Source organism: Notechis scutatus, chromosome 5 (genome assembly GCF_049901735.1).
Source record: "Notechis scutatus isolate UNSWTSFEM ecotype Mainland chromosome 5, rNotScu1.2, whole genome shotgun sequence".
In the NCBI taxonomy this organism is placed as follows: Eukaryota; Metazoa; Chordata; class Lepidosauria; order Squamata; family Elapidae; genus Notechis; species Notechis scutatus.
This window is the reverse complement of record NC_142013.1, coordinates 81065162-81077449: the sequence shown is the minus strand read 5'-3', so window position 1 is coordinate 81077449 and position 12288 is coordinate 81065162. Positions and strand designations below refer to the sequence as shown.

At 35.3% G+C, this 12288-nt stretch overlaps 1 protein-coding gene across 1 annotated transcript in view; it reads right to left on the bottom strand.

Moving 5' to 3' along the window:
* Window positions 1–12288, bottom strand: part of TMEM131 (transmembrane protein 131) — a 96996-nt gene that overhangs the window by 27793 nt on the left and 56915 nt on the right. Inside the window, exons 11-18 of the mRNA XM_087967134.1 lie at window positions 11768–11829; window positions 7306–7414; window positions 6184–6292; window positions 5275–5428; window positions 5013–5183; window positions 3058–3168; window positions 2846–2980; window positions 519–623 (exon numbers count right to left, since the gene is read on the bottom strand). Coding sequence (XP_087823260.1) covers window positions 519–623; window positions 2846–2980; window positions 3058–3168; window positions 5013–5183; window positions 5275–5428; window positions 6184–6292; window positions 7306–7414; window positions 11768–11829 — 956 coding nt within the window. The remainder of the gene's footprint in view (window positions 1–518; window positions 624–2845; window positions 2981–3057; window positions 3169–5012; window positions 5184–5274; window positions 5429–6183; window positions 6293–7305; window positions 7415–11767; window positions 11830–12288) is intronic.

Genomic DNA, 12288 nt, shown 5'->3' with positions numbered 1-12288 from the left:
AGATACAGAGCTGGAACTCTCATGATTTCTCTTCTTTTCCTGCAGCCTACTGAACAATTTCAGCTCCCCTCCATCTGTAACCCTCCTTACTGGCTTCCCCATTGGAAGCTGGCAGAAAAGATTGCAAATGTTCCTCCCATGATCATGGGGATCTTGGCAACCAGTTGTAAATATGAGCTGGTTGCCCAGCACTCAAAATGCAGTCAGTAACAATGATGGAAGGGAAGTTTTAGGGACTATGAAGCACTCTTTTCAAGGCAATTATAACTTTGAACAGTGGTTAAATGACCATTCATAAGTCTAGGGTTACCTGTAAATGAGTAATCAAGGATTATAACAAATAATGAATATACTGGCAAGCAAAAAAAGATCAGTAGTTGCAAATCAAAATAGCTACCTGCAAGTATATGGGTTTTTCCTTTTTAAATTTGTTTAGTTCAGTTTCTAACTTTCATACATAATACTTTCAGGATCAATATAATTTATATAATATAATATAATTTATAATTTAGAAGTACCTCATAATCTGTTATGATTTGTATAGCTCCATCATGGATCCCTTCAAGTTCTTTCGGTAATAATCTTACTCTGAATACAGTATATGAACCAGGCATCAATGTTACCTGAAAAATAAAAGTAATTATGTACTCCAACTTAGTCTCCTATTCCGCCCCCCAAAAATTAACAGTCATTTGAGTGATTTGTATGTTGAAAGAACTATGATTTATTCATTGTTTTAAGTCTAAATTGCCCATCAATGTTATTTGTATCAGACAATATATTTTAGAACAGCTGTGTTTAGCTCAAATTATCTGGAAAGCTGCATGAAGATTTATTATTATCGCAATGGACACAGCACTGAAATCTGGTAAGAAAGACTCTGAATTCTTGTAATTAAAACAAATGCTGCAAAGAAGTGTACAATTTCTCCTATTTCCTCCTGTAGTTTTGTGGCAACAAGGCATTTCTTAATACTGCAGCAGCAATAAAATTAACCGAGATCTATAATCAGCACAATGCCAGCATAACTGCTTATTTTTTTCTGAGAATGACTGAACATCCACATAGTGAACCTAAATGGCCTGATGGATGCACAGGGTTGGCAGATTCTATTATTGCTTCTCTCTACATGAGTTTTTTTTATCTAAGATACCAGAAAAAGCCTTAGACCAGTGCAGGAACTTGACCCACCTGTCATTACCACAGTTCTTACTGCTATAGCTGTAGGATGAGAAGTGTGGTTTTGTATCTGTATGGGTTAAGCTGAGGGGTGACTGCACTTTTAGTTTCATATAAAGAAATTCCTGCTCCCTGCTCCCACTGACATTGTCACATTTCTCCTTGTTTTAAGTTAAGAAATGTGGTGATGAACTTGGAGTGGCCCTAGTAATGGTGTGAAGAGGTCTTGATATAGAGTTAGGAGTGCAGCAGTGGTGGTATTCAGCCGGTTCGCACTGGATCGGGTGAACTGGTAGCAAGAATTGAGTGGGTCGCCGAACCAGTAGTAAGTTCTGGCTGGCCACGCTCCCTACCCGGTCGCCCTCCTGCCCGATGCTTGCTCACCCCGCCTGCCTCCCTGACATTTGCCTAAGGTATTTCTCTTTTTTCCCTACTGACAATCAGCTGTAGATAAGATCAGCTGTGCTGGGATTTCCCTTGCTGAGGCCCATGAAGGCAAAAAATGGAAGAAGGAGCTTGCCCCCCCCTCCATTTTTTGCCTTCCAGAGCCCCAGAGAAGCCTTAGAGGAGCAAAAACGCCCCCCACAGGCTTCTCTGAGGCCAGGAAGCTCCCAAAACGGAGCTTGGAGGGGTGCTGCGTGCCTCTTGCTCTTTTCATTTTCTTCCGGAGCCCCAGAGGAGCCTTAGGGGAAGAAAAACGCCCCCCCTCGAGGCTTCTCTGGGGCTAGGAAGCTCCCAAAATGGAGCTTGGAGGGGTGCTGTGCGCCCCTCCCATGCTCTGTTCCTTTTCTTCCAGAGCCCCAGAGGAGCTTTAGGGGAGCAAAAGCGACCCCCCAGGGGCTCCTCTGTGGCTAGGAAGTTCCCAAAAACGGGTGGGGGCTGCAAAAAAGCTCCCACCCAGCCACATGGCCACACCCACCAAGCCACGCCCACAGAACCGGTAGTAAAAGTTTTTGAATCCCACCACTGGAGTGCAGGCATCCCTGAGCTTACCTGGTCCAGGAAGAAAGCAGTGCTTGCTACTCTAATGTCATAGGAAGGTGGCAGTTTAGCAGTTGTGGTAGAAACTAGCTGCCCCATGTCCGTTCCATAACAAGCTGCAGTTTGAGATCCCTGCATAGCACACTTTATACTCAAACTAATAAAAATTGGAAATGTGCTGCATTATTGCTTTCTGTCATTTTTTTCTAGGAGTGATTGACATCAAGGCTCACAAAATTAATTTGAGGTTGGATGCAGCATGCAGTCTCTGTTTTAGACATATTCCTGCACTTTTGTTGGGGACATTATGGAATTGGTTTGCCATTAACTTATTTCAGGATATATTTTTATCTCCCTCATCAAGCCAACAGCTCTGGAATCCACAGAAAGTCTCCCATCACAATATTATCAAATAACCCTGCTTATCTTCCAAGATTAGCCAAGGTTAGATTGACAAATTAGAGTATCTTTATTTTTATCATTTTGAAATAAATTTCTATTTTTTTTTTTTTGAACAGATGGGAGAGCCAAGGCTACCAGGAATTACTTCTTACATTGTGAACATCAGGCACATTAAATATACTGGGATCAATTATGTTATTTATTAAAAATGTAAATCACAATACATGTGTTTTTAATCAAGAGAATACAAGAGGTAATCAACATCAAGAAGTATGTAACTTACCGAACTTTGATCCAATATACTGGCCTTTTCCAAGTCTGGAAGACTAGCAATTATTGTCGTTCTATTGCCTTTTTCAGCAGCTAGGAGTTCTATGGTCAAACCATCACCTATAACATTCCAGCTTTTTAGGAAAAGCTTAGAAAAATAGGATAGTATTAGCATAAATAATGAAATTGATGGGAAGGAAGAAAGGAAGGAAGGATGATTCTTACCTGAATTGGATTACTGTTAAGAACTGCAAGCATAATGGTGCTAGTTTCCGTGGCACTTAATATACCAAAATCAATTATTTGTTCATCAGGTTTTTGGGGCAATATAAAATACTAAAAAGAATAACAACATTAATTGTATTAAAAGGAGGATACCTCATGTATCTCTTTACACTAACATAAATCTTCTTGTCTACACAAAAAAAATTTATTCACTAGAATCTTTAGGTATGTATAAATAATTGTAATAATACTGTATTTGCTTTTCAGCTATCTAGCCTGAGATCACACCTCTACAGAAAAGCCAGTATCTGAATTCACTAATGTGCCAAGTCAAGATGAATGCAGTAAAAGTAACTAAACCTATGATCTAAAACCATTATGTAAGTTCATTTCTATCCCACTCACTTTGAATACAATTATATATACATATTAGTATGAAACTTTTATGCACTATACAGATGGTCCTTGATTTATAACCGTAATTCAGTCTGCCATTATGATCGCAAGTGGTGACAACCATTAAGTGAGACAGCCTTGCTCAACAATCCCCACCCCGTTCTCCCTGATGCACCATTAAACAAATGCACAAGTTGTTAAGTGAGCATGCGGTACCTCATGCATAGGGAGGCCCTGGGAGGCCCACCACCTAGCTGGGTTCATAAAAGAAGCAGACAAACAGCAAAAAGGTTTGTAAACGAAAAAATAGCCCAGGAGGAGGGACAACCCCATTTAGATTAGGACCTAGCACTGCATTTCGATCTCAGAGAGGCTTCCAAACAAGCTTCTACACTTAGCCAATGAAGCTATGGCTTCTGCCTTGATTAGCTAACTGTCAGGAGACTACAAACCTCTCTTAGGCTTTGGGGAAGTCTCCTTTGCCTGCATGAAAAGAAAGCTTCCCAAAATCTTTCTCTTGCTTAATCCCCTCCCTTCCCCAGAAACCCAGATTTCTTCAATAAAGAAAACAAAAACAAAAAAGCTGGGAGGGAAAGACTTGTTAATTTCACCCCATCCCCAAAATAGGCGCTGAAACAAAACTCCATGCCTCTCCATAGCATTTCATTTGCTTTTTACATAAAATGGGGGAGAGATAGAAGGGAGAAGAGTGAGGTTGGAAAAAATGGGTAAATCCACAGTGTGGCTGGTAAATCTATGATGGAAGAACAAATCAAAATATTACATTAGTCACATACTTTCTTGAATTATGGAATGGTTTACTTACATAGCAAGTAATAAAATAGCTGCAAGTATCTGATTTCCTCTAGAAACATTCTTTTAAAAACGGAATTTAAAAAGGAATAAAGGACCTGTTTCTTTTTTTCCCTTTTTTAAAATAATGCTTTATAGGGGTTTTTTCTGAGGACCTGTTTCTATGAAACTATAATTGTCTTGCAAAAGGATGCTCAATGATGCCTGCATATTTTCAATCTCTCCTTTCCATGTGGCCAATTAATCGAGTTTTTTTCTCATTTCAAATTTGCATTTTGCATGAGACGTATTTCAAGTATTTACTTGAAAATTAAAAATATTTAAAGCCTAGATCCAAGCATGTCTCTTTCTGTGAAACAGGTGAATTTTTTTTAAAAAAAGTCTAGTCTGCTTGCACATTTAATTGTATTCTGCTAAAAATCTAGCAGTAAAAAGGTTATGTATACCTGCGTTTTTTCTGACAATAGCCAATGGGAGAAGGAGCTTCTCTTTGGATTTAGATTCCTCCTAAATTTGGCAACTTCTGATTTCATCAGGCTATTTTCCAAAGCACTAAATTAGGGCAGAAGTGAATTCTGCAGCTAGTGCATATCCTTTAATTTGGATTTAAGTAAACAGAAAGACTAAATTTTAAAGTTTCATTTTCGGTTTAGATAAAAAACACTTCACTACATATAAAATTACAATGAAACTCTGTGGTTTTCAAAACAAGGGAGGGAAAAAAAGTCAAAGAATATAGTACTCACATCTAAAAACCCCGTATATGCTCTCACAGGTAGATGAAATTTAGAGGCATTGGTAATGAGCAGAATATTGTTATCAATGTGGAAAGATGATAAAGAAGCCACAAAATAAAGAGTGAAAATATATCTGGATTCATTTGATGGAATTAAAACTGGTTTGCTGAAGTTGTGAACCTAGTTTAATAAATAAAACAACAGTTAACTTTAAAACAATTTGTGTAACACTGAATAGTTATAAAATAATGCCATATATAATGGAATTTACTTTAAATGTTGCTTTGATTTCTTCTGGAAGTATTATATCATGAACGAAGACTGCAAAATGGAATGTGTTTGTTAAAAAGATTGATCTTTCCATAGAGTCTGTTGGACTGTCACGAATATGAAACAATGTTGCTGCATGATCAAATCCCAAATATCTATTTAAAAAGAAGAACATTGAGGGGAAGAATAGTAGTTATTACACATTTTTTTTCTAACAAGATTGAATTAACATTGTTTTGGTAAGTTTAATAGAGTACTTTCTCAAAAGGCTTTAAACGTATTCTTCATTTCCAAATTAATATCCCTATCAATATATTCTGCCAAAATTAGGCATACAAATCATTCAAATAAACAAAGAGTGGCCAATTTCCACCAAGGCTTTATAGCAGTGGTCCCCAACCTTTGTGGCTTGGCAGCCTGGAAGGCGAGGGGGGGGGGAGAGGAACTGCCCTTCCAACTGGTGGGTTGGTGCACACAGGCCCATCACTTGCTCATGTAAGTCAAGTTGCATGCGTTGGTTTGCCACTTATATGGCTCACTTCCAAACCGGCCACAGCCCAGTACTGGGCCACAGCCCAAGAGTTCCCCCCTGCTATACAGACATACCCTCTATTTGAATTTCAATAATATGATTCTAATAAATTATTTCATGCTACCCAGTTCAATTACATTGGATTTAATGGAACTCAGTAGTGAAGGATATACCACTCTTTTCCCAAATCCAGGAAAACATAATGGAAAATCATAATCTTGCCTTCATACTATTCAAATAAACTATATCCCACAATCCTGAAGTCATTTCACATTACTATCAGGAGCTATGCAATTGTTTAACTACCTGTCTATAAAATGTTGTGCAAAGTCAAAAATACAAAGCAATTTTCAAAAACATATGCTAATGTAACCTTACCCATCCAATACTTCTGCCTGATATGGAATTTCAAGTTTTGAATAGGTCTTCTCTTTTGCTTTCACAGTTATTTTTCCAGAAAATTGTGGAGGTCGTTTTGCTTTTGATGCTATATGTACACATTTGCATACACATACATGAATAAAAAGAATCAATGTTACTTTACGTATATTTTTAACTACACACGTGTTACAATGTAACTATTTTGATATTTAAGCATAATACTGTAAGACATTAACTACTAACTAAAAGTTAAGTACTCCTTTATTTTTTTAGTCAAAAGAAGATGCAGTCTTCAACAAATTCTTCAAATTCTTTGAATTGTTTTGTATAGCTAGAACAGGATCTGAGGTTTTATTTGGTCTGACAAATTCAAAGAAGAAAAACAATTATTTCTATTGATCTTGACATTACACTTCTAGACAGCCTAGAATTGCATTTATACTGTAGCTATATCACATTGTTGTCTTGTGTTTAGATATTCAAAAACATACCCAGATACTTTTCACGTGTATTATTATTCAATGTGATCTCTCCCATCCTAAGCCTTTGTCTTTTTTCTATTCAAATGTGGGACTTGTCTGTCCTGGCTGAAAACCAACTTGTTTGTTACTATCAATTTGTGATAATATTCCTGAATCGTGATAGGGTTTGCCAATACCGTTTTCATTTTGTCTGCAATTCCTCATCAATTTCATGCATAGATAGATATGTTGAATGGCACAGAATGGAACTCAATGTTACACCTGATATAAGTCACTGATGAACACTCACTGAATACAATAATTAAGCTGAAACCCAATCAATCATGTTGAATCACATGAAGTATTGATTGTAATTAGTTATGTCCCCTAGACAAAGATTTGCTAAAGTATAGCATGACATACTGTACAAATTGACTCTTTGCATATGTATTGAATGGTAAGATGCATATATAGCACTTCAAATACTCTGAGTGACAAACTATATACATTCCTATCTCTATTATATTAAATAATGACTATTTTCACACTAAAAGCAAACAGTATATTTATTTATATTCATTAAAATATTCTTAGCTTTGAATAAAAACTAAAATTTAAAAATATATATTAAAACATATACTTTAACATTATCACATACCATCAAAACTAATAGTTGCAACTTTGGTATATTTATTTTCAGAAGCTCGCAATGTAATTGGCTTGAAATGGATTGTGATAGCTTCATTTTGTGGTGTGGGTCTAACACTCTGAAAAAGAAGCAAAATTGTTTTTGCAAACTAATAAACACTATTATTTTTACTTATAAATAATTATTTCAGATCTTCCATTCATTATTTAAAATATTTGTTAGAACATTATGTTAAAAAAAAAACCCACAGTTCACAGTAATTTTAATTCCCAAACACTTACTTATTTCATTGTATCTTTTCAGCTTTTATTTCTTAGGTTAGAAAATATGATGGCTAGAAGTGTATGCTATCACCAAAATATATTAGAATGACAACAATCCATAATAATTTGGATTCCAAAGAAACCTAAAGCCCTTACATTTTAGATTTTTATAAAAGTAATACTTGGTAGCCTCCTACATTACATTAGAAAGAAAATAAACTCTAAGGCATATTGCACATGATGAAAGAAAATATACAACATACACAATTCTAATTTGCTTTAATCTTCAATATCTGTTTTTATATGATTGAAATTAAAAATGTATTAAGTTATAGCATACAAAATGACAATAAAACCACCTTCCATCCTGCCTTTTTAGCATCGTTTTTGAATGTGGTTGAAGTGCCTTAATAAACTTCTTCTAAAAATAATAAAATTTATTGGTTAAATAATAGGATAGGATCCTACCACAGATATAGTTTTATCCTTTTCCTGTTTTTGGTGTTGCCATACAATAGGAATTTAAAATATTATGGTAACATCCAATAGAGTTGGTCCAAAAATGTAATGAGCATTGTTGGTGGACTTGGTTGCTCCTTTTACCTGTGCTTCCTTACCTCCACATAAACTGGTATACTGGCATATCTGAAAAGAGGTTCAGGATATCCCATATCACTACAAGAATGCATGTGGCATAACAGATCTTGTTATGAGAGATGGTTGTCTGCATATAAAAGAGCTAAGTCACGTGAGCCTAACTAGCACTTGGAATTGGATTCAGAAATTGAACAATATCCAGTGCAGTGATGGTAGCATAGGCTGAAATACTATGCTCAGTTTTAGCAAATGGGTTATTGCACTAGATTAATGGAAGCTTCTAGGCCTGGGCATCTTAAAAAGCAGCTCATGTGGAATGTGTTATAGTAACCTGACTGATGGATATACCATTTTCCCCCTCGCACGGCAACTGAAACTTCCTACTAATGAAGAAATGGAACCACTGCAGAAAAATTATTTTAATCACAAACCCTTACAGGCTGCAGTCTACCTTGTTCCTAAGGCCTAAGGGCACTTACATCCAGTCACCTGTGGGACAATTCTTCTGGTGCAACTAAGGTCTCACAAACAATAATCATCACCTGTTTCCCCAGCATGGAGCTATTGGAAGAAGCATAAATCTGGTGGACAAGTTTCTGGATGGGTTATATGGACAGTTTTGACACACCAATTAACTCAAATATAAAACCAAACTGCTAATATAAATGTAAATATAAGGCAAAAAAAGGCATCATTATAGCATTCATCAAATGTTTTGAACTTTCATAAAGCTCAGCCAAAGAAATCACTGGCAGAAATAAACTTGTAGTGCAAAATATTTGGAGGTTCCTGAGTTACTTATTCTTGATTTATTGTTTTTGGCATAGAAACCAAATAATTACAACTTTTTGGCTACTTCAATATTAACATTTCCTTTTTTCTGAAATGCATGCGCTTTGAGATAAATGATTATAAAAGAATAAACACTTTAGTGGCTATAGAAATTGGCTATAGTGTCAGAAAGTACTGAAAGAATTTAATCCTAGGACTTATCTAGATTAGATTTCAGCTAAATATAGTGTTGGCCTTTCTCATGACATTCAAATGAAGTTTGAAATAGACTTCTTTGCTCTCAAACCGTGCTGAAACAATGTCCACAATACAAAAAGTTGTCCTTCCCTACTTATATGAAAAATATTTTAGCCTTTAAGGGTAAGTTTAAATATATATATCAATTTTGCTGTAAAGTGTCAGAGATTAAACCATTAGGATTCTACAGGATATTACTATCATTATTATATTTTTATCTCACTTTATAGCCAAAAGTAAAAAAGTGAATAAGGTTATCAAATAATTACAACAAGAGAATTGGCTAAATAATTTAACAACAAACATGAAAACAGATTCTGTCAAGCAGGATTATCTGTATTTTTCTACTATTAACAAAAGCAGCTTTGTATTCAATTACTGTAGATTTATTTCTGGAACTCAATAGTGTATTGTTTATAAAGTATCCACAGATAATTCTGTATTTTTATTGATACCATTTAAACCACACGATGGGAAACAGATCAGATCCAGAGATTCATGAAATGTTTCTTAGGCTACAACTTCTGTCAAATTTATTTAAGCATCTTCTATAACATTAATGTGATTATGCATATTTTATCTTATTTAGAGAATTGCTACAATGCTACATGTTAAGAAATACATTTCTCAGGCTTCTAAACCTGAGTCCAGCAATTGCTTTTGTATTTCTTTTTGATAATGTTATTATCAATTTAGAGAGGCCAAAAACAGTGAACTGCTGGCTATGCAAGCTACTAACTAATCATAACCCAATGATATAATTTTCTGTGTGGAAGATAGGAAAAAAGAAAGCTACATTAGATTTAAAAGAGCAATTCAAGAATGTGTACAAGCAAATGTACAAACAATCATTCTGCTCAACCACTATACTCTGCCAATTAAAACAATAAATGAGAAAACTGATTAGGATACTATAAAAACACTGCTACATTGCAAATGTGCCAACACTATTTTTTGCACTCTGGTAAATTCAGACAGAATGCACACCTATATCACCTCCAGAACTATGATCTAAAATTGAATACAGGTAGTCCTAAAGTGACTGCTCAAAGTTACAACATCATAAAAAAGTGGTTTATGACTGTTTTTAATAGTTAAAACCGTTGCAGCATCCCTATGAACACATGATCAAAATTCAGACAGGCTGCAACTGTGTCATATTTATGATGATTTGCAGTGTCCCTGGGTCATGTGATCTCCTTTTGCAACCTCCCGATAAGCCACGTCAATGGGGAAGCCAGATTCACTTAATCCTGTTACTAACTCAACAACTGCAATGATTCACCTAACTGCTTTGGTAAGAAAGGTCATAAAATGGGACAAATAACTGTCTTGTTTAGCAACAGAAATTTTGGGCTGAATTGTGGTCCTAAGTTGAGGACTACCTGTATTTTGATTGGCTATAGTTTGAGCAAAAATAATTTGGGACATGATTCTTTAGGAGCCAAGCAAAACTGTATAATTCTGTGAGATATTAATCACTTCCTAGATACAAGTACATGAGCCTTCTCTTATTAAATGTAATAAATCAGAGAGACAAAGAAATACTAAGTCAAATGAGGCATATTCTCAAAAACAAATTTTTAACCTTCAACAATCAGACTTCTCTGCAACCATTACCCAAACTCAAATAATATTATATACAAATTTAGACTTAAAATGCTTAGTAAACAAGAAACTTTCATGGCCTAGAAACTTGCTAGGTCCGTCTGCCTTCAAGGTAACCCTAATTATATAAAGTACTGTAAATTTGTATTATAAACAGGAAGCACAAATCTCTGGCAAGATGTGGTGCCAAAAGTGGATAATCTTGCCAAGGTTGATACTGGCTTGGTAAAAGTAAATACTATGTATAAAGGATAGGTAACAATGCAATAGGTGTGTCAGGTCTCAAGAAACAAAAAGGCCTTCTGGAGTTACCCTAGAGCAATTTCCCTTATTGATCCTCACCTAGAGACAAAAAACTTGCAAACTAAAGCAACTATTTGCATCACTATAAGTATTCACTGGGAATAGTTAAGGATGATCCTTCTTAACTGTCTTCTTCCCAAAGACCAAAACTTCAATGGCTTCAATGCCTCTTTGCGCTCTGGAATGTAGCCCCTCCTTCCTAGGAATCCAGATTACATTGCACCACAGGCCATAGAAAAAGTGGAGCCAAACTTTCAGAATCCAAGCTTTGACTTTCTTTCTTTCTTTCTTTCTTTCTTTCTTTCTTTCTTTCTTTCTTTCTTTCTTTCTTTCTTTCTTTCTTTCTTTCTTTCTTTCTTTCTTTCTTTCTTTCTTTCTTTCTTTCTTTCTTCCTTTCTTCCTTCCTTCCTTTCCTTCCTTCCTTCCTTCCTTCCCTTCCTCTCCCTCTCTTTCTCTCTCTCTCTTTTCTTTCACCCTTGTTAATTTTATAAATAACTCAAGGCAGCAAACATTCCTAATACTACTTCCTGTTTTCTCCATAACAACTGGAGGGGTGGGGGTTGGGGGGTTGGGCAGAGACAGTTATTGGCCCAAAGTCACAAATAGAAATTTAAGCGTACAAAACAAAGGAAAGTTATAATGAACTGTGAAATTACACAGGCAGTACTTACAGTTATTGGTACATCTTTTGTTCCTGAATTTAACAAATGTAGATTTAAAATTTTTGGCAAATCTGCTGAGACACATAGAAGGTATTATAAGTACTTTAGTACCCAAAGTCAGAACTTAATTAATTTTATTTGTTATATATATATATATATATATATAGGTTTTCCAAGGACAAGAGTATTTAATTGTCCTAATTAAAAAATTGTAATTTCAATTGGTAAACAGATTATTTAAAATGCTCCTTTTTTCTTTAACATAGCAATTAATATTGACCAAGGGCATAACTACAGGTTGAAAAGTCAAATGCAAATCCCTTTCCTATATATTTGAATAGGAAATTATAACAAACTGAAAGCTTTTGAAGTAAAATATACAAGTCTTCAAATCTTTTTAAAATGCTTTGCAAACAGTATAGCACTGTTAATCCAGAGAAACAAAATGCAACTGAAGCTTTAACTCACAGTGTATAATCATAGAGTCATATGGCTGGAAGAGACCTTGAAGATTTTCTAGTCCAACCCCT